This window comes from Triturus cristatus, chromosome 3_2 (genome assembly GCF_964204655.1).
Source record: "Triturus cristatus chromosome 3_2, aTriCri1.1, whole genome shotgun sequence".
Taxonomy (NCBI): Eukaryota; Metazoa; Chordata; class Amphibia; order Caudata; family Salamandridae; genus Triturus; species Triturus cristatus.
The window spans coordinates 959,015,240-959,039,033 of NC_140584.1; the positions used below are offsets into that span (position 1 = coordinate 959,015,240).

At 43.4% G+C, this 23,794-nt stretch overlaps 1 protein-coding gene across 3 annotated transcripts in view; it reads right to left on the minus strand.

Moving 5' to 3' along the window:
• The window catches only part of HEATR6 (HEAT repeat containing 6), a 403,026-nt gene that overhangs the window by 151,484 nt on the left and 227,748 nt on the right, over positions 1–23,794 (minus strand). For all 3 annotated transcript variants that reach the window (XM_085649503.1, XM_085649501.1, XM_085649502.1), the window contains 2 exons: positions 22,514–22,648; positions 14,562–14,684 (listed from right to left, as the gene is read on the minus strand). In XM_085649503.1, the coding sequence (XP_085505629.1) occupies positions 14,562–14,684; positions 22,514–22,648 (258 nt within the window). The remainder of the gene's footprint in view (positions 1–14,561; positions 14,685–22,513; positions 22,649–23,794) is intronic.

The following is a 23,794-nucleotide window of genomic DNA, read 5'->3' on the forward strand; positions in this document are numbered from 1 at the left end:
TGGCGCTCTTCTACTCTCTCCCATTGATCCTTAGTCGATCTGGTGCTGTTCTACTCTTTCCTATTGATCCTTAGTAAATCTGGTGCTCTTCTACTCCCTCGTATTGATCCTTAGTAGATCTGGCACTCTTCTACTCTCTCCTATTGATCCTTAGTAGATCTGGCGCTGTTCTACTCTCTCCTATTGATCCTTAGTAGATCTGGCGCTGTTCTACTCTCTCCCATTGATCCTTAGTAGATTGGGGGCTCTTCTACTCTCTCCTATTGATCGTTAGTAGATCTGGCGCTCTTCTACTCTCTCCTATTGATCCTTAGTAGATCTGGCGCTGTTCTACTCTCTCCCATTGATCCTTAGAAGATTGGGAGCTCTTCTACTCTCTCCTATTGATCCTTAGTAGATCTGGCACTCTTCTACTCTCTCCTATTGATCCTTAGTAGATCTGGCGCTCTTCTACTCTCTCCTATTGATCCTTAGTAGATCTGGTGTTCTTCTACTCTCTCCTATTGTTCTTTAGTAGATCTGGCGCCCTTCTACTCTATCCTATTGATCCTTAGTAGATCTGGCGCTGTTCTACTCTCTCCAATTGATCCTTAGTAGATCTGGCGCTCTTCTACTCTCTCCTATTGATCCTTAGTAGATCTGGCGCACTTCCACTCTCTCCTATTGATCCTTAGTAGATCTGGCGCTCTTCCACTCTCTCCTATTGATCCTTAGTAGTTCTGGCGCTCTTCTACTCCCTCCTATTGATCCTTAGTAGATCTGGCGCTCTTCTCCTCTCTCCTATTGATCCTTAGTAGATCTGGTGCTGTTCTACTCTCTCCCATTGATCCTTAGTAAATCTGGCGCTCTTCTACTCTCTCCTATTGATCCTTGTTAGATCTGGCGCTCTTCTACTCTCTCCTATTGATCCTTAGTAGATCTGGCACTCTTCTACTCTCTCCTATTGATCCTTAGTAGATCTGGCGTTCTTCTACTCTCTCCTATTGATCCTTAGTAGATCTGGCGCTCTTCTACTCTCTCCCATTGATCCTTAGTAGATCTGGTGCCATTCTACTCTTTCCTATTGATCCTTAGTAGATCTGGCGCTGTTCTACTCTCTCTCTCATTGATCCTTAGTAGATCTGGTGCTGTTCTACTCCCTCCTATTGATCCTTAGCATACGGGACAGTCTACTGACCACCACGCGGTGGTCATTAGTCCTGTTATGGTTAATTCTGTTATGGGCAAGCGCCCCCAAACGCGGGATGATTTCCCCTTTTGGCTTGCTGAAAAATTTGACCAGATAGAAGCGGTTTATCCGAATACATCTCCTGTGGAGAAACACAGGATCCTTACCATTAGTTTGCCTAAGGACTTGGTACCCGACATTGATGATTGTGTGAACTGGGGCAAGGTCTTTGCAGCGACGTACTCACAGTGCTTTGGCACTCCGTCTATGTCGGTGCTGCCCTCCGTTATTAAACGTGTTCAAGATAACCACGGAGCGGAGTCTGCGATAGAATTAGGCCTGCGGCTCCTCGGACAGTTTGACCTGGTGGCTACCATGATAATGTGTAACCTTAAGGGTGATGCTATGCAGTTCCAAGTTCGTAATGAACTGAAGAAAGTTGCTGATGAGGATAAGCCGCGGGAATTTGCGAAAATAATCTCGTCTGCGTACAGAGATTTGGGTCGTAGCTCTTTAGGAGTTATGCCTGTGATCAAAACTCCCGAAATTAAGCAGCAGGGTAAGGCGGAAGTCTCTGGTAAGGATGACCGTCCAAACTTTCCGAAACAAAATTGGCGGTCAAAACAACAGGGAAAGCAGCAGCAGAAACAGGGCTCTCGGCCTGCCTCTCCCGTTCAGTCAGGTAGTGAACGCACTTATGATCTGCGTGATCGTGCTACTATAAAGTCTCCTGATAGATTTCAGGTTTCTGAACAACGTTCTCCTCGTTCTTTACAGGAAACATCGGCTTCACAGTCGGGTGGCGGAGGCGGTGGCAAAGGTCGGGGTGCTCCACAAGCACGTGACCAACCCCGGCAGACTGAGGGTAAAGGCAAGCAGGACGAATTCGCACGACAAAGACCCCCGTTTCAGAAGAAGAAAGTGGCGGCTCTGACGGCAAGGTATGCCTCAGATAGTGCGGACACAGCTTCGGAACCGGACATGGGCGCTGACGCTCCTGGACAGCGCAGCGGAAATTACCATAGTCCGTCAAGCTCTGCGTCCATTTCTGGCGGCGACAGCAACTGATGTATTGGTTACTGTTGAAACAGCTGACACCAGAGTGGCTCCCCCTGACAGACTTTATGAAATAGTCTTACTAATTGAGGGTGACATACAACGTACAATAAAGGGGATTTTTTGGGATAATCTGACTACCACCTATGATATCCTCCTAGCGGAGGCAGATTGGCCCCCAGCTTTCATTTTAGAAGCTCCTAGAGGGGAGGAGGTAATCCTCCCGTCCTTTGCGCACACTGTGCCTAAGGACCAGGCTGAAGTGTACGCTGAGGAGTGGGCGCTGGCGCTTGCGCCGGCGGTGTATCGTACTCAGGTGGGATGGGACAGGTTGTCCCCCTGCCATGAGATTCCATTGCGGTCTATGCCCCAGCCTCAACCCCAATATCCCATGCGTCGTGAAGCTAGACCGCACGTCGCGGCAATCCTTGAACAATTGGAATATCAGGGTGTTATTGAAACTTGTGTGTCCCCTATGAATAACTCTTTATTCACTGTGACGAAGCCTGACGGGTCGTACCGTTTAGTTTTGGATTACCGGCACCTAAATTCGCATTGCCGGACCTGCGCGGTACAAAATACTCACAGCTCGGCTCTTGTCGACAGTCTCGTGCGTAAGAGATTTAAAACGACACTTGACATTTCCAATGGCTTTTTTAGCTATAACCTGTCCACACTGAGTAGCCAGTGGACGGCGTTTACTTCGGGCGGCAAACAAAAACAGTTCACAAGATTAGCCATGGGCTATAAAAACAGCCCTGGCGTCTTTTCCGCTCGCGTGGTCTCGCTCTTAAGAGAGAATAGACCCCGACGCATACTCCTATGTTGACGATATCTACCTCACGGATGATGAGCTGATGCCACATCTGTCTCGAGTCGACAATATAATAGTGAGTTTTGCAGACTATGGCTACAAATTTAATTTTGCGAAGTCTCACATCGCGGAATATACAGTGTTGTTTTTGGGCTACGAGCTCAACAATGAGGGTAAGGGATTGGCTCCTCACTTTCTGGAGAAGTGCGCATGCTTGCGTGCTCCCACAACACTGAAAAAATTACAATCTCTGCTGGGCTTTCTGAATTTCGGCCGTACGTATATTCCTGATTATGCCCAGCGTATCAAGCCGGTTTATGCCTTGGTACAACCTTCTTTTTCGAAGTCTAGCTGGCAGCTAGAACATTCTGCTATTTTACAGTCTTTACAGGCTGATCTTCTTGCTTCACAATACTTGCTGACACGTGATAACCGCACTAACCTGGTAATAAGAATAGTGCCAGGCGCAGTGGGTTTCACGTATTTAACGTTCAATGAGGGCGATACAGTCCCCATTGCGTATAAATCACACTTGTACACCTCTGCTGAATTACGTTTTTCCACTGTCGAGAAAGTTCTGACGGCAGTACAGATGGCAATCCTTAAAGAACGCGCACTGTCGCATGAAAAACAGATACTGGTTGTAACACCGTATCCTGCCCTTGAGGCAGTGACAAAAGCAAGTGTACCAAATTCTAAAGCGTTGCATCCACGGTGGATACAATGGGCCACGACTCTGACATCACCAGATGTCACTTATATCTTCGACGCCTCTTTACAGACTCAGGAATACTTTCAGTATGAATTCGTTCATCCGGCTCCTCTGTCTTTGCGCCCGCTCGAAGAATACCATTGTGTCATATACACTGACGGCTCGGCGCAGCCGGCGATTGGATCAAAGCATGCCTATTCTGCGGCTTGCGCAATTGTCGTAGGTACATTCGTAAATGGTGAATTCCAATCTGATGCAGTGCATACGCAGTCATTGGGTGATTGTACCGCGCAATTGGCAGAGCTTCGAGCTCTGGTGCTTGCACTGGAGTTTGCTGATCCCCGAGTCACTACTCTTATAGTAAGTGACTCCTTTTATTGTGTCCAGTCCTACAATGACAATTTACACTTCTGGTCTCAAAACGATTACCGCGATACCAAAGGTAGCACAATTAAGCATAAATTGCTTTGGGTTCGAGTGGCAGACTTTAAAGAACGTCTCCCTCTTGTGAATGTTATTCACACTCTTGGTCACCAACGACTTGGTGTCCATGCTGTCGGTAACAGCTTGGCTGACGAGGCAGCTAAAACCGCAGTGGCTACATACTTAGTGGCAGCAGTTACAAGATCCAAAAGTAAGATTGATGATGACATCTTGGCAGCTATTGCTGCTACAGAGAAAGGAAGTGATTACCCGAAGGGTTTTCCTTCTCGTTATTTTTATCACTTAAGTCCTGATAACGTCCCGTTAGTGAGGATTAACGACGTTGGTGACAGAATTATTCCCAACACGGACTGCAGACCAGCTTTGATATTAGCAGCGCAGGAGGGGTTGGCGTCAGCCCACGCCGGCGTGTCCGCTACTATATCTCTGTTACAACAACGTTACTGGTGGTTTGGTTTATATAAACAAGCGCGCGCTTATGTACTTGATTGTGACATTTGCCAACAGATTAAACCTTCCTCTGTTGCGCGCCCACCACAGACACAGTTGTACATATCTAATAAACCATTTGGTTGTGTTTATTTAGATCACTGCGGTCCTTTTTCTTCTGATACTGCGTACAAGTATATCTTGGTTGCAGTGGATTCGTGCACACGTTTTCTCTGGGTATGGCCACAAAGGAGTGCTGACTCGCGGACTGTTATCAGGGATTTGCGTGTCTTTGTGGGAACTTTTGCGTGTGGTACCTTCCATTCTGATCAGGGCCCTGCGTTCGCCTCTAAGGCTTACAAGGAGGCTATGAGAAATTTGGGGGTCCAAGTCAAATTTTCGTCCCCCTACCGACCTGAGGGTAATAGTGTGGTGGAGCGAATGAACCGTGACTTAAAGCAATCTTTGACAGCACGTGTTTTAGGCACAGGCCGGAACTGGCTAGCCCATTTGTATAACGTCCAACGTGCACTTAATAATCTCCCTAGAAGGTCTCTGGGTGGGCGGACCCCGTACATGATGCTCTTCGGAATCAGAATGTTTGTCCCAGACCTTGATGGTCTAGACATGGCGGCGTCGACCGCACCCTTTGACGTAGATGATCACTGTGCTGTTTTGCAGACTCTACAAGAAGCCAGAGACACTCTTTCGAAGGAACACTTGCCCTCCACATCTGAAGCTGAGGTTCAGATTCCGGTAGTCGGCTGGCTACCCCGAGTTGGAGACCTGGTCCGTGAGAAGGTGGAGAACAAGAAGGAGTTCGGCCCCTCTTATCGTGCACCAGTTCCAGTGCTTGGAGTGCAGGGTACAAGAACAGTCATTTTACCTCCACTTCCTGGTCGAAAAGAAAACAGGTACATCTCTATTGACAATGTCAAACTTCAGCGAGTGGCCGATACTTCTTAGTCTGACTCCAGCAGTTTCATGCCAGACGATGCAAAGAAATTCAATGTTGGTTCCTGCTTCTAACACCTTGTCTGATGTTGCCATCGAGATGCAGTCAGTCACTGATCCCTTGTTACTACCACCGGCTGGTGGTCTGCCTGAAGAGACGGAGTATGCTTATCCTACAAATGGTCACTCGCCTGTTTTACAATCTACGGCGCTTGACCAGTCCCGTTTCTCCTTTGACACTGACTCATTGCCCTCCACTCCCCAGTCGAACATTGCTGTATTTGCTAGTTGGTTTAAAAGACATTTTTTGGTTACCCCTTGGACATACATCTGGCTGGTGCTTTTGAGTATTTTTCTGTTTATGTCCATTGGATTTGTAATAGTGTTTTTCCGTCTGGTGAATGGACACTATCTAACTGAGAGATCTACAATTAGACTTATCAATGGAACTTGGGCCCCACACTCCTCGTCCCACATCATGAAGAGGGACCAGACTTTTGTGAATATTACTGCCTGGCCCGTTTTGGATGGAATTGCGTGGGATCCTGGTAAATTCCAAATTCATGGTCCTACCGAGGTCATCGATGTACCTAATGTATTTCGTGTTTCTATGGGTGATGTGGTTAAGCAGAACATTCGTTCTGATGATTGGGATGTTCATGCCATTGAAGCTCTGTTTTCTGATTTGAAATATTATGCCGCTTTTGATGCAGAAGATTTATATGAGAATGCGGCTAACTATGCAGAACAGTATTGTTTTCAACATTATGGCAATCACTTCCTGCATAAAGCTAATACATTTCGTAATTTTGTAAATTTTACCCAATGGGAACACTGCCCTACACCATCTTTAGGAAGTTCACCTACATTGGTTGATAAATATACTTATTTTACTGATTTCAGTGTTTCTAGCCCAGCATCCTTTTATTTTAAAGTGATGCCTGAGTCTGCCTCAAAGGTTAGACTGACACACACCAAATTACTATATTCTAAGTCCTTTATGGATGAGTTGCCAATCAAGGGATATGACCTGTGGAAGGCTACTGTTGATCTTAAATCGGTTTGGGGTTCCAAACCGTGGCAGGTTCAGGGAACTGAAGCTTTACATCGTGCCTGTCTTGTACCAAATCATATGTTGTTTTTGAATTCAACCATCTTCCAGACCACCTGTCTCGGATTGGCCACTACTAAAAAACTAAATTTCCCCTCTGTTCCGGATCTGGGCGCTTACCCGAATTGGGATAACCAAACAGATCTGTCCCTTCCTGTTTTGCAGTCATTAGTTTCTAATACATCTTTCAATATTTCGAAATTTAGTAGTGAAGGGTGGTTAATTTGGCAAAGCAGTTCCGATACCTGTCAACGTCGTTTTCTAGGTCTGAAACCGGGGTATACTCAACGCGTAGACCCTGGGTTTGAGTCCTCTCATACAGTAACTACCTACTCTGTAGGAAAATTATGTCAATCCTGGCTGCGACATTCCACCTTGGCATCTGTCAAAGTTCATTTATCAAAATTACATGACAAAATAGATTTGAATGATTTTGTTAAAGGTCCTGTAGGTGGCAGATCAAAGAGGTGGGCGTATGCTATTTACAACGAAGTATGGAAATTGTCGCAAATTGAAGCGGCTTCTAGATTGAGGGCTATTGTCCAAGCAAATATGGAAAAGGTATTAGCCATTATAGATAACAGCATTAACACTCTTTCTTCCAGAATTTATACATTAGACAATATTGTTTCTTCAATTGTTGATATTGTGCATGATGATCTGTCTGTATTGTACCATGGTCAAAACCAGTTGCGTTCTGTTATGCAGTTTGCATGGACGTTACAAACGTTAAAGGCAGGAAAGGTCCCCTGGGACTATCTGAATACGACCTCATTATTCCTTCCCTTTAACCTTACTGTAAAGCAACAGTTCATGTCCATGAAAGATGCTACATATTCATTGTTACACATTGAAAAGTTGGAGCCGTTACCTTTCTCTGTGGCGGAATTGAATTTGGCCATGTGGTTAGTACATGGGTTGAACACGCTCCCTTTCGCGCTTTTTAAATTTACGTCATGCATGAAACACTATGCCCTGGGAAGGTATGAACAGTTGGGTACCGCGTTCCTGCATGAGGTTTGGTCACTCCTTTTTACGTATAGATGTACAAGAGACGGTACAGAGGTTTACCTGAAAGGTGAGGAGTGTACCTCGACACCTGATCATTCTGTAGTATGTAGGCACATTCAGTTACACGGTGCATGCAATGTACACGCCCTGAATTTGGCCTGCGTCCTCAAAGGTATCCCAGTGCCAGTAATTACACCGTCTTTCACGCTGCTTGCAAACGGCAGTTATTTAATTTTGAATAATGAAGCTTGCTGCGGGATGTTAGTGGGAATCCCATATATAGTAACTGTATCGCAGAGAGTAGTCTGCTGCAATAATGTTCTATTTCCACCCCCGCATGGGCGGCTGGATGTTTCCATCTGGCCTTCGATTCCGACCTTGAAAGCAGAGTTCAACAAGATGAGCAGAATAAGAGCTCTATTGTCCCAAAAGGAGGTGCCATTTACTTCCTCCAGAGAAACATTTGTCCTTCACGTGGCAAATACGCGCACTGAGGTGCAGGCGCTTTTGAATACTGACCTCCCCCTACATTTTGGTGCTTTGATCCAAACAATTTTCAATGCCTCGTCAACAACTGGCCTGGCTCATTTTTTTAAACTTGTGGGCTCAGGCCTCGTGGCCTCCTTCCAAACTATTTTTGGTGTGATTCCGGCAATTTTTCATTCTATTTTTTCGAGCATCTTTGGCGGTGTCCCGCTGCTTCTGGCGCTGGTGGCAGGTGTGCTGCTTTTACTTTTCGTTATACGAAATGGCTGCTCTTCCTGTGCCACACGACAACCTGTCCCGGCTGCATCTTCTTCGTGACAGGATGCTTGACTATTATGGTACGCTGCCATTGGCGACTTTGAGCCTGGCTTATGGATTATCCTTCCGGTATTCCTGCTTCACCTGCGTGCAACCTGTCTTTCACTGCCTAGATTGTCCCTTTGAATGGCCTCTGGATTTGTGCTTAAACAACACGGTGTCTCCGGTGCCGGATTATGATCGACTGATGAGACCCTTAGTGTCTCACGAGTTTGCCTGTTCTGGTGTTCGGATTATGGCCTGTGGTGCGGAGCATGGCATCCTGGGTAATTGGGACATCGCAAGGGCTGATTATGACTTCTTGAATATGAGCTATCTGGAGGAACACGTCGGTTGCCCTCTGATCGTGCTAGAGGCTCCGCTTATTGAAGAACATGTATGTTCCTTTTCTTTGATTAACTGGATGGCTGAAACTTTTGGTGGCAGTGCCAACGATTTTCTGTTGGAAGCTGTTGCTATGTATGCTGCATACACGTTCATGGATTGAGTGAACTGTCTTCTGCTATGCTTTTTCCGCCATGTCATGAACCTTACGTTACCTGTGACTTTGGAGTGCTGGATAAAGCAGCATCCTTTTTGATTTTTTTTCTTTCCCCTTTTTGAGGTTTTTTATATTTTTTTTGCTTGATTTCAATTTGAATTCGCCTTGTCCTGCTCTGTCGAAATTTAACTCTGCGTTCTCTCATTTCTTCCCTACTGGTTAGTGATTCGATCAAGGGGGCATGTAGTAAGGACTCCCTTAATACGTCCATGCATTGTTAAGTTAGCATAACCACGTAGATGTTAGAAAGCCATCTTGCTGCTTTTGCGCACGACACTGCGTTTACACGTTATTGATTAAACAAACTGCTGACTCGAGCTTTGCCTCACATGAGAGCAATCTGTGGTTACCATCCCGACCTCTGCGCAGCGACCTTGGTCTGTACATGGTGTGACAAACAGTCTGGGTTGTTAGACAATGCATGTTTTCCACTCTAGGTTGATCGACCCACTATTTAGCCATAACACACAGGCAGCTGCGAATACCTGAAAGCTGGGGCTTTTAATATTGCAGACATCATGTTTAATATTCAGACCGAAGACGAGCCTTCCTGCGAGAAGACTCCTGATGCTCCTGTGATGTGATTTCACTAAGCTGATTTTTGAGGTATGGGGTCCCCCATTCAAGCCTAAGAGACCTTTTATTAGCATAATAATAATATTAGCTTCTTAGTAAAGGGAAGGTGGTAGTATCCACTGTCATTTATAACATGATCACTCCTTTTATATTTTATGGTATTGTAACGATGCTGATGGTTTTGATTATAATCATTTGTCTGCTTGTATTAGCCAAAGTACTGCATCTTAGGACATGTGGTCTATAAAAATAAACTCTTTTTATTTTCACCGTGTCTGTGTTGATTCTTGTTGTGGACTGATGTGAGAATAATATACGAACAGGTATTTCCGATTCCCACCATTCCTGAGAGTACACTGAGTAGCTTGTTCTGGGTTGTCTTTTCATTGGGATCGCCGAGCCAAATCTCGGATAACGAATGGGACACTTATGCTAGCCGGATACTGAGTTCTGGGTTCTGAGGTGAGTTTCTGGTACACCACAATTCACTGAGGTCCTGGGGTTCTATGCATAGTTCTGTGTATAAGCAGAATCCCTGCAACAGCGGTAGGGGGGGTCCTCTGGATTGAGGCTGCAGGCGTCGTCTGGAGGCTTGAGGCAGGTCAGGGGTCGCCGGATCTCGGGTCAGGATCCTCGGGGGGACCTCCTCGTGGTGTTTTTCCACTCGAGCTCGGGCCGGGTTCGGCGGGTGCAGAGTGGCTGGCACCAGAGGCCGCAGTTTAAACACATGGGAGAAACAGGCTGAAAAGTGAAGTCAGGCAGGTCCTCCGGGGTTTGTGAGGTTGCTGGCTGCTGGACACGCCGGGATTTTGCAGGATCAGTTTCGAGGGGAGAAAGGCCTGTAGGGCTGGGGCCAAGTCAGTGGGCGTCATCCTCTTGTTAGCTCTGCACGGCTCTTCGTCCTCCTTCTTCGTTTCTTCTTGTAGGTAGGCTGGATCTGCCCTCTTGGTTCAGGGCTGCCCCCTAAATACTGTATTTAGGGGGCGTCTTAGGGGTCTTGAGGTCAGTAGCCAATGGGCTACTGACTTTAGGGTGACTACACCCTTGGGGTGCTCACCCCACGTGGGGTAGTGAGCACAATCCCTGTTCCTGATTGGGGAGCGCCTGCCATCTGCAAGATGGCGAGCACTGGAGAGTAGGCCTCACCTTGCCTCCCCCACCTGAGGGGTGGAGTTGGCAGAGGTGGGTACACCTCCTGGGCTGGCTAGTTTTTCCCGCCCGTCTTCCCGCCGAAAGGGAGGGGAGACAGGAAGGGGGCCTACATCTGATAGCAGGAGAGGCTGGGGGTCGCATTACAAAGGCTGCCAGGCCTTTAAAGCTCCCCTGCCATGGCTCTTCCTGGCCTGGGGGAGGTGTGAACACCTCCGCCCAGGAAAGGCTTTGTTTCTGGGCTCAGGGAGCATAGGCTCCCACCCTAGGGGTCCAGAAACATGTCACGTGGTGGCAGGCTGGTGTGTACCAGTCAGGGAACCCACCAGAGGCTGGTCGTTTTTCAGGGGGCATCTCTGAGATGCCCTCTGTGTGCATTTTTCATCAAATCCCACACTGGTATCAGTGTGGGTTTAATGGGCTGAGAAGTTTGATACCAAACTTCTCAGTTTTCAGTGTAGCCATTATGGTGCTGTGGAGTTCATAATGACAAGCTCCCAGCACCATATACTCTTAACGGCAGCACTGCACTTACAATGCCTAAGAATGGGCTTAGACACTGTAGGGGTACAGGGCTCATGCACCTGTACCCTCATCACTGGCATAGGGCACCCAGCTAGAGGGGTGACTGATCTATGCCAGGGCAGTGGGTTGTGGGCATGGCACACAGGGATGTGTGCCATGTCGACTCTTTACTTTGTTCTGCACCAAAACACGCAGCCTGCAAAGGCAGTGTGTGTGTGTAAAGGTATTAGGTTTAGAGGTCTTCCCTGGTAACAGATCCTGGGTACCTGTGGTACCATTTACCAGGGGTGACCTGTGGCCAGAGATGCCAATTGGGTTAGTTTTGGGGAAAGAACACAGGCCCTGGGAACCTGACTGGCAGGAACCCAGGGCACACCAAGAAAAAGTGCATCAGTAGTCTGGCAACAAGTGGGGGGTTACTGCAACAGAAACCCACTTTCCTACAGTGCCTCACACTCATGTGCAGTTTATGCAATGCTATTTTATTTTGTTTTAAGTTCACTGTCTCTCCATAAATATGCTGCTGCACATATGTTTAGGAGTTACTTATTATTAGTATGCTCATTGAAGCTGTCCTTATGGCACTACTTGCATTATATAAATAGGGAAATAACTGCCCAGTCACTGTCCACTCACTTAAAACACTGACAATGATGTGGATTACTGGCTGGGAACGAATGAATCCTCCTAGAACTGTGTTAACGTTTGCGGAAAATCATAACTAGAAGGAATTTAATCTAATAAGACACTACAACAAGCCATAGTAGCCTTCCCACATTCAGCCATTAAGTATGATCACTGCCCCCATTTCATTTATATCCTCATGGTTAAGGATCTTCTTGGTTCTTTTCTTAAGAACAAATTTAAGAGACCATCAAAGAAAAAAGGCAAGGTAGATAGCCTCACTTTTTTGAAGAATTGATAGTTTATAATACTCATATGTTTGGATGGCTGTAGAAGTGGCTGTAAATTAGATATCATGTGCTAGGGATCGTATTAAAGGACACAATCCATGTAAGACTAAAGGTAGCTACCCCTGAGAAACCACCAGGGAGTTTTGGCAAAATTCTACCTAACCAAGATCACTAAGGCCCTTTAACCTTCATGACAAAAGATCCTGGGTCTCTACGTTTGACTAGGTCTATATGGTGCAGCAACTGCGACAACTGCCCCATCAGGGAGAAAAGGGAAAAGCCATGCATGGAATAATCTTGCAGCAATTCTAGAGGTAAGGATATCTTACACCTGTAGCATCTGAGTCTTCTGCCAGCTCAGGGTTTCAAAAACATCCTAATTGTGTTTAATGCCATCCTAAGTGTCAATGTCTACTGTGTAATGGGTTACTGGGAATAGTCATGCCCACCGACAGCCCCTGTGACAAGGCACTTATTGTACTGGAATAGTTAGCGCTGAAGAATTCCATAGAGTCGACCTCTGTTGATGCAAAGATGGATATTGCCAGTCTGAGGCTAGAATAACAATAATATCAGACCTGGAAGAACGACTGATCAAGTCAGCCGTGACTTGGACACGGGAGAATGTAATGCCTCAGTGGCAGACACAGAGAACAGATTTCCCTTTCTTCCTTTTCTCTTTTGGTGTGGGCAGCAGTCTCGCTCACTTCCCTTCTTTAGTGATCATGTGAACCGTTTATAGAGAGCTTCATCATCTATCTATAGGCACATCAAACATTCTGAATTCAACAGAGCATCTGGGAAATTCTTATGGCAAGAGCCAAAGTGCTTGAGTACAGCATCGCCTTTGCATTTGTATGTTTATAAAGATCCAAAGGCACAAAAGGTAATGAAATAGTGAATCTACTCAAGACAAATTATAGAAAGTCATAAAAACCTGAACACTGATTAACCTAAAGAAATTTATGATGGGAGGTAGGTAGGCGATATATGAGGGACTAGACAGAAGGCAAATGGTTCACCTCATTTACAAAGCGCAGAGGACGGTGCATGCACAAATAGACAAATAATCACAAAACTGTGTCTGTAGAACACTTTAGTAATTGTTCTTATGTAACACTCTGACACCCGTCGGGTTTTGTCCATGCTATTTAAAACGGCAAAATAAATGAGTATAAACATTTGTATATGGTGTTTTGCTACTTAAAAAATGTAGCAATAAAAACTCCCACAACTATTCAATAATCTTAAAAGCAGATACAGATAAAAAGGATTTTTAAACAATTAGTAGGCTAATCTTGTAAATAAATGAGTTCCAAAACTGATGCAGTGTAGGGATCAAAACTGCAGGTTCATGATATCTTTAGTTTGACTGGGGAAAGGACATACCAGAGGATGAGGACGAATGAGTGTTCCAGGTGAGAGGGAGGCAATGTCACTGAAAATGCTGCAGAGGGAGCAGGATGTCAGGATCAGGATGTCAAAGTATTTTGAAGTATGGTGCATTTTCCATTTTGCGTTGCTTCAGAAGGGAAGAGGAGGATTATAGATCCATCTAACTACATGAAGATCCGAAACACATTTTTTAAGGATTTAAAAAATTGATTACTGACAGTTTGATCACTCTCCAAAACATAAAAAAGTAAAATGGCTGTAGGATACCTTTTCGACAGTGTATTCAAATCACTGGTCCCTATTTGGGCTTACCCAGATCCCGATTTGGAAGGGGTTGCAAAATGGATGACCAATTTTTTGGATGAGGAGGCCTCACCTACATAATGTGGCCTGCTTCATCATAGGCAACCTCTCCTCATCCTGGTAGGACAATACAAAAAGGGCAGACTCTACCTACTGGTGGACCCGATGGAGGGAGTTCTTAGATGAGGTATTTCCTGGACAAACAGGGGTTCCAGATTGAACTGAATGTACCTAGAGATAACTGGATTGTCACCTTTAATAGTAAAAGCCTTTGGTGCATCTAAATCAACTATACAATGGAGTGAGAGTGCAATGACTCAAACCAACGTACTTATGTGCACATGTTTCTGCCCTAATTTTAATCGCCTATATTGTGGGTGAAGCCTACTCTTCCAATAGACTGGTCTTTCTTTTTCCACCCCCTTCCGAATCAGTAACTTGGTAAGCCCAAATAGGGAACCAGTGATTTGAATGCCCTACTGTAAAAGGTATAATACAGCCACCTTACTTTATTGGTTGTTGGTTCTATTGTCTAGGAGGTACATGTGATGACTTAAAAAAAAACCCTCTCCCTTTTGTGATTAGAGTCTGATCACTCCCACTACTTTTTTCACATCACTAAGCTCAGAATGTAGTTTTATAAAATTGCTCTGACCTGCCGAAGAATCGGGAAGAGAATGTAGACACCTAGAGCTCGGGCTGCAGCAGCTTTTACTAGTGGGTTCTCACTGTTGTTCAGTCCCAGTAGTAAAGTGATGCACAGTATTTGCAGGTCATCCTGGAAGAGAGAGATTAGAAGAGAATGAGAAAAGGGAAAACATACATTTAAAAACAGATCTGATCACTTGCGGTATGTAAAATCCCTGATTATACCTTCAATTACTGTTAGGGAAATGGGCTTGAAACCAAAACCTCTAGTCCAATCTGGAGATTAGATTAACTTCCTGGTAATGGATACAAACTTGAATGGTGAATTAAGCACTTTCATTCTTTGAATGCCCATAGTCAGTATTGTATAACTAGTCAGATCAAAAAAGGAAACTTAACAACCCTACTGATTACAACTTAAGTTAGCACCTTGTGAAAAGAATAAACATTGATTCTCCTGGACTTTGTAGGATTACTCAATAATGCAATCCTGCTCCCCAAACAACCAATTGCCATTTGGACCTTGAGAAAGTGCCACAATGAGGTCACCATGGCAAAGTTGCTTGAAAACCAGAGCCGTTTTTTGCCCACTCCTTTTTTTCTTTTTAGGAGAAAATTATTTGTAACATTATCCAAAAGAAAAAAAAATACCAGCTTCTGCTTAACTCTGATGCCCATCCAGACATCACCAGACTAAACAAAACGTAGTTGTGTATGTTATTGTAGATCCTCTTTCAATACTACTGGCTCTATCAAACTATTTTACCACCAATCTCTTCAAAAAGAGTATGTGACACCTAAATGAGATTTAGAGGTTGTAAGAAAAGAGGGATGCCCTAATAGATATTAAGCTTGCTATAAAGCCCATTAATCCTAAAAGTAAATTTGATTGAAAAATAGACTTTCTAACTTGCTTATAATTTAAGTCATCAATTAGAAATAAAGAATCACACAATAAAGTTGTCAGCTGGTTTGACACAGTTTGCGTCACTGGCCAAGAGAGTATTGGGTGGGTAGAAGAGCAATTCATATGCCTCTTCCCATAAGCAACAAATTGGTGCTTTACCTGCTGTAATCTACATGCATTATGTACACAACAATGTATTAATAGTATGCAAAAGAGATGAGGGAGGGACTAGGAATACACAGGTTAAACTGGAGGCTACTTCTTTCCACACAAAACACTGTCAAACATGGAGACACTGCCTTTTTTGTGAGCTTGACCTATGATAACTGTAAGAAATGTGTCTAAGTATGATGGGCCATTTTTTTGCTCGTTAAAGTGCAACATACATAAACTACACCCAAATGGCAACACAATGCACACAATGGCTGTGTGGGGAATGTGCACCAAAAAGAGGTGCTTGCAGTTACCACTGTGGCAAAGTCAGCGTCCAACTTCCAGACTGTCAGGAATTCTGTGCTTTGATTAAGACCAGAGCTTTGTTGTGGTCGGATGATAGACAGATTACCACACAGAATATCAAAAGCTTGTTTATAGATTGTGCTGCTATCACAAGGTTTCCTGTGCTGAGAGAAGTAATGCACAGGTAGCCCAAGTAAAAATAAGACTTACAAGTGCACGGAAAACAGGTGATCGTTTCATAGCTTGGGAGCTTTGTTAGGGAAATCTCTGCCCCCAAGCTGTTGCTAATGATATCTAGAGACTGTCGGAGGTGATAAGTGAAAGGATATACACAGATATTTTTAAGATTTTCTTAAAAATGAAAGGATTAGTGCTATAAAAAGCATCACAGAACACACAGCGGACCGTATATTGGACTGTGGCTTCCAAAGGGAACTAGTGGAGTGATGCCAGCAGCAGGTTGGCATGATCACAATTGCCAACCTGGAGGAATGGTCATACAGCCACATACTAAATCATTTTGAGTTTTACCAAGAGGCAAGCCCAAACATAGGGCATTTCCATAGTATATTATTCTGGTTTTCCAGGGTAGAATGGCGCTTCATGATGCAGGACCAAAAGACAGAAGAAGCTTGTAAAGGGAAATGCACAGATCACTGTCAATCCTACCTCCCTTGAATGCTCTGGGAAGTCACCCAACCTGGTGGACCAAACACCTGTCCTAGAGGGCTTAGATTGCACCAACAACCATGAGTGCAGTTTGTCTTGTAATAAACACTAGTCAATTTTGTCCATCTTGTATTGGACTGTGGTCATACAGTTTTACAAAGTAAGAGCTACCGTTTTACAATTTCTCTTGAACCCAAGGAAAATCTATGCATCAGTCTTGCGTATAAAACAGTAAGCCTGTTTTCAGAACAAGATGATATAGAAGTTAAACCAGCCTGGATCCAGGACAGAGACCAAGGAAAACACAGCTATTAATCAGGCGAAAGTTAGACCTAAATGGCTGGAAGGAGACTGCCAGGGATCAGCTTGTATGAAATTAATGGCACTACTGAATAACAATACCTGCAAAGCCACTTTCCTGCACGCAGCAAAGCAGAATACCTTAGTCAATGATACTAAAGATATAGGAAAATAAATTGGTAAGCTCCACACAGTTCAGCATGGACATTTAATAGGATCTCACTGCAATGGCTCTCTTCTTTGCCCCTGGCATTATATTGGGGACGCCAGTCAGAGTGTTCATTGGTCATTTGTTCAGAGGACATCAGATATAATTGTTTTAAAGAACTGAAACTAAGGTACTGGACCTGGCCTAATATTTTTAAATTTTATTTAAGTGTTGTTACACTGCATCAATACAAATCTCGGAGCACACTCAGATAGTGCCCTGTCACAGATGTCTATTAAAGAAAAGGAAAAAAGGCCTCTTTATCCACGACCTCAAATGCAATGACAATTTATCCTTCATTCAAACTTACCATGGAAAGGCCCTTCATTCAAACCTACCATGGGAAGGCTACTCTCATCTTAACATATGGGGCTATGGCGTGGTTCTCTTTCGTACCTAAATTTATAACCACACTAGAGACCTATGTGGAGGGAACTTTTGCACTTAGAGGTCTGTTCTCTTGGAGCTGGAGATTAAACTGAAATTTAGATTGACAGGACATCGGATGTTAACAATGAGCTAGTACTTAAAACCCTTAAATCTATCAATATTGTGTAATGTACATAAAGAATAAACTAATTATGTGGTGCACATGCTAATAAAGAAGTAGATTTTTGCACAAATTGGATGGTGCACCATGAGTTTTCTATGATTTTACTATTTCTGTAAATGTTTTTAAAGTAGCTGTGAAATGCAACTGCAATTAGATTGCCCCCAGAAGCTTTTCTCTATGACGTGGCACATGTTCCCGAAACAAATCAGGGTCTTTGAAAGCAAGGTTAAGGAACAATTGCATTTTACAGACAATTGCGGCAAGTCCTAAAGGTGGCTGCTCACGGAGACATGACATAGTGGAGAAAGAAAGCTAATAACTACAAAAAACGAATTTGAGACAGGTACAGTTGAGGATTCTTAACAGACATTATATCAGTAATTGTGCTCGACCAGCCAGAGATTTTCCTTTATTGGTGTTCTGTCTATTACTGTTACTTTCTTAGATGTTACTAGTCAGTGCAATGTCTCAAAACTCTAGAATAAGTATTATGAGAAATCTTAGTTGTTCAACTTCTTGCTGTGTTGCCAAGTGGTTTAGACAATTTCTCAATTGCCATGTAGTTCCTCATAATACATAGGATCTGCGTGTTTATATAACATAAACTAAGGGATTGGTGTTTAGACTGATTCCAGACACCTCCAAAGGATATGTTAGCCTTTAGACCAACTAGCTCACAGTGCCACCATAAACCCCCTAACTTTACGGAGAAATAAATAGTTTCTGGCAACTATCGAACATGACAGCCATTGATCCTTCAGGGATCGTGGAAACAGAGCAGTACTTTTCGCTCAGTCACTCATACTCACTTTGTCTCTGAGAGATATACAGAATAAACGATGGGGACGCTTCCAATAAGCATTTATTGAACCAGCGTCATTCTAGTATAAAACATGTTTGCTGCGACAATCATTAGACAGAAACAGATATATAAATTACAAGCACCGACCTAGCATGTATGTGGGCGTAAACCCAAGAATCCCATAGGAAAGACCCAACCCCATCACCTGATGGGAGAGAATGAAGGACCCCATCTTGGTCTCGAGTTAGACACCCCCAAGGGATGTCAGGCCACTGCGTGTTGGAGCTTCTGCAGGCCAGGGCCCCATCATCTAGTGTCAGTGTGAAAGCTTCTCCTCTGGTTCCCCAGCGAAGATGTGGTTCTTTTATACCCACAAAATGCCCTCAGGAGTTCTACCCAGATATGAAATGGCTTGCCAGTATGTATAGTGGACCTGTCGTCCAAGGAAGCCGTTAGCAGTGACTTCTTACAGAGTTATTATACAGATGATGGTAAAACTGCTGTGTACGTCCTGGGCAGGGGATTAAGATATAATACTAGGAATCCTCATGCATAATAAACAAGGACAGTTTTGGAGAAAATTGAATGGCATTTATTCAGCAAAAGGCAAAAGATCAGTGCCGGAACCATTATGTAGAGCAAGGTAGGACGAATGTAGGTGTAAGGTCATGCACTACCTAGGCCTATATTGGGGTACATTGGGGCTCATAACACAATCCATATGCTCACATCATGCCATATAACCTTTGAAAACATTTATATTTTGAGGATTATGGAAGTGGAGCTGTATTCACTCCATTAACTCTCAATGAATAGCCAATGGCACTCATTAGTTGTAATTGTTGGGGTGGTTATCAAGTTAAGTGACTAACAACATTTTGTTTCAAAGATTGCTAGTTGACTTGCAGCTTTGTCTAGGATCCACAGTTCAGCTCAATATGTTGGATTACGAAAAATGGTGGTAAACCAGGCGTCAATGTGATTTCCATGCCTTCTTCCAGACCTTGCACTCTCATCGCCACTGGTGAAGTTTTACTCTTTGCTGTATATGTATAGGAGCACACGTAATGTATTTAAAGATCAGAACAACCCGGTATGAGAAGTTTCCCACTTCTTCTAGCTGTTGTGTTCCTATACCCTGAACACCAAATTGAGAATTTTGTTATCCTGGTTTTCTTTTTTTTTTGGTCCCAGCCTCACACTAATCTAGCATGTGCATGAAGTCCTTAGCCTATCCTTGGACATGACAGGGCAAACAACAACTCGGATACTTCGCAGCAATTAAGTGTGCTAAGCATTGGATTTCCCCGGATCATTTAATTGTATAAATGCTTGCTCTTTTTTTGTATGCAATTTATGTTCGCTTTGGTAATATCTTGTGAATTGTGGTAACTTACTCTCCTTCAAAATAGTCACCTCAATTGTATATCAAATATTAAACACACTGACAACTGTATCAAGTGCTGTCAAACATTATTTTGTTTCCTAGAACACTTGAATTAAGCTCTGATCAAATTTCACTGCCTTCCAATTATTAGTTTGGCAGTACTAGTCACTAACGGCTTCCATTCAAGCTTTCCCACAAATGGCCCCCATATGAGACGGTCTAGTGTTTTCACCATCCAATTTTAGGCTGACCGCCTCACGCAAAAGTCTAATTTTTCATTTAATTCTGCACTCTATTTTCAGTTTATGAATTACAAGCTCACAGATGGGCTTTATGTTTAGCCTTCCCTTGATGCAATAGTAGAGTATGGTTTACTGGATTCTGCACCCATAAGTTCCCCCAACATTGACGTCTTATGTGACGGTCTAGTGGCCACATACTCAATTTAGCACCCTTTTTAAGGCTGTATGAGTAGAGGCGTGCAACGCATCTAGGCCTAAGTTGCTGAAGTTATGCTGAAGTGTCAGTTAATTAATATTGATTAAGTAATTGGAGGTGAGTGCACCACTTGATTCCTCCATCTCTCCATGTATATATAATTATGCTTGACTTATGCTCACAATTTTGTTTTTCCAGCCTTGTTTTAATAATTCCTCACCGCTTTTGATCTTGCTACCAGTGTTCCTTTACAAGCTGAATTGCCTGATTTACTCACATCCTATTCATTCTGTTTAGGTGAGTGTATCACTTGAGTCCTTATTTTTTTAATATCAGTATTCAAATTAACTTATTTTTCACCTATTCATATTCCCAGCCTACCAAATCATAATACCCAAGCCAGCAAGGTTCACATACACTTATAACTATATGTAAGCATTGGTTTTGAACTTTGTCCTCAGTACTTGTTTTTCCGCCACAAATTAAGCAAAATTATTAAGTATTACTCTCAGCTTTGCACTTCTTGATCCAGTCCAATTATTTTAGTCTAATATCTATATAATGTATGATTTACTGTTAGGCATCACTTTAGAGTGAGGCTTCTACATTTGACTTTGTGGTGGCAGTGTAACACGTGTGAGTATAACGGCTGCTATGTCACATATGCATGCATACCACTGTAAATAATGACGTTTTTTCAATATTTCATTATTAGCTATTTGTCTTTTGGGGTCAACTTAAATCTCCTTTAACTAGTATGGTATTGAGGATGGTCTCACGCACTGCTGACACTGGAGACCGAATGGTCTACGCCGGTTCCCTTTCTTTCTTTCCTATACACTTTCGACCTTCATCCCAGAATTAATTGATCTATATGATGGACTGATTCCATAAATATAAAGAGTAGACTTTACATACATTGACCCATGGTGTTGAAATATCAATTCTGCTTGTCACCATTCTGGGACAGACCATTTACTTTTTATCCGAGATTAATATTTCTAAATGATCCCCTTGCTGGCCAATTACATTTAATCAAGGTGGTAGTGGAGGTATCGGAGACAGCGCTGATGGCAACAGCTGGCAAGGCCTTCGGTTAAGAGAGTGATTCGGCCAGCCCTAGGGCTTGTGCTGCCAGCTAATGCTTAGTCAGAGGTCCCAAAGGCTCTGTGAGCCCCTTAGGAGCACAATAGGGAGCCCAAGTGGAGTCTTTCTAGAAGATGGACTGAATTGCTTTGGTACAAGTGGAGATTTGCGCTGCGTAAGTGCACGGGCAATAAAAGACATAAGTGGAGCAGAGGGCTCCATCCCTGGATTCAGTTCTGGGACCAGATCAGCATGGACAGTATCTCCCCCAAGTCTAGCTTAGAAGTTGACACACAAACATCTGTATTAGGAAATGGCTTTCATATTAATGTATTGCTATCAGAAGTGGAGAACATGTAGAGCATAAGTCAGTGTAATTATAAGTACTGTGAATTGTACTGACCTGTTATTTATGTCACAACACGGTTTAAGATTGCTTGATAGGCAACTACTACCACGAGATACACATCTAAAGCATACTGGCCTCCTTTAGAAGAATTAGCTTTCATATTTGTCACTTGCCATATCCTAAAATTCAAACAGTCCTAAAGAAAGGACACAACTGTTCTCAATTATTGTTTAGGGAAGTGGGAGCCCCATCGCAAACTGGAAGAATGCCGCCTGCCAAACCTGTATTTTACCTATATCATTTAGAGGTGGAAGAACTGTCAGGTTTCTGAATTCTAAGCCTTAACTAGTTTCACCATAGGAAATCTTTGACATAGCACAATATCTGTCACAAAGCTTCCGTGTCACAGTTGTGGCTGTCCTGACCATTCTAGGGATGGCACCCACCACTGGTTTTCCAAGTTTGGGTGATCAGGCCAAGTCTGGCAGTCACTGGCAGGATATTCAAGAAAAGGCTTACTTTTGGTGTGTCTTTTTCTGGAACAAAAAACTGTTGAGGGGCATGGTGGTTGCCTGGCATTCAGTTTAGCCAAAAATGCATCATCTGCATGGACAAATCCAATTCCAAAAGAGGCAGGAAGCCATTTTTAAATACACTGGGTGGGGCAACATCAGGAAGGCGGAGGGCGTGGCATCTGCCAACCCACAGGCCTAACAGGCCACACATCAATGGCCGAGTACCCATATCTTGACTTAACCATACAGCAGGTGTGTAGATTGACTCAATGTACATCACACTTACCGGCAGTTTGCTGAAAGCCTCGGGTAAAATGGAGGAAAGAGCATCGCATGCACTTGTTTGCAAGGTAGGATGTTGCTCACTCTGCAGGGCTCTTGGCAAAGGGCCCCTCATTACATTTGTCCAAAATGTCACAACCTGCAAAAAACAGAAGGACATTTAACAAAATAGGCATGTCTCAAAACTGTATAAGGTGGACCAGTGTTATTTTAAAATGTGCACCTCACTACTAACATTCTAGCCTCACCCAATGCGCTCATATAATCAATGCCATTAGCACCCAGTTAGATATTCAACGAGTCACTATGTAGACTGTTTCCATAAATATATTAGGCAGTGACTGAAGTGGGGTGGGATTTACTGTGGGATTTGAAGAGCCTATAAAAGAGGTAAAAATATGTTCAGGTTCTCTGGAGATGAAAGAAATAAAAGTATCTGCAAATTAAAAATACTTTGCATCATTAGTGAGGGTAAATTTTCCTTATCCTTATTGTGTCTGAGGTTTGGTCTACCAGACCTGTGCAGTGCAATGTATACTAGTAAAGATTATTTCAAATTCAAAGCAAACTGAAGCCAAATTCTGCACTCATCTTATTTCAGCAAAACTTGCCGCTTTTGAGTCATTTGAGGTATTTATGCAACTGCATTAATGCCTCTTTCCCCAACTACATAACTTGCAACATACGATTGCCAATGCTTGCTTTCCTAATTTTCAGACTATAACTGAACATCAAAGCCTGAGAAAGCAAAATGTGCAATATAGTAGGAATCAAGAGCTGTAGGTAATAGGTATCCAAACGAAGATGTGGTACAGAAATATCAAAAATTATTTAGATATCAATCTTAACAAAAAGTCTACAAGTCCTGTACGGTACAGACCGATTTCCTTAAAGAGACAGACCTATGGAGGCTGCAGAATATTTGGAGAGCAGCTGACCATATTACGATATAGCCTACAAATATCAAGAATCCTTCCGGAAACATTAGACATTGTTCAAATTTGCAAGGAAAAGATCATACTGATTTGTAATTTAATTTGAAACTGACATTTAATTCCATTAAAAGGATCAAGTGGGAATGCAATCGTAAGGGCTTTTCAAACTCAATCACACAAAAATTGCAACACTTGCATTAGAGGACGAAAAAAAGAGCATTAATATAAGGAGAGATCACTCCACATAATGGTATCTTCTTCCATATTTACAAACATTAGAAAATATCTGCCGACTTGCAAGACCATACAACCAACGTTCATTGTCTTCTGATGAGTGAGCTGCCAAACAA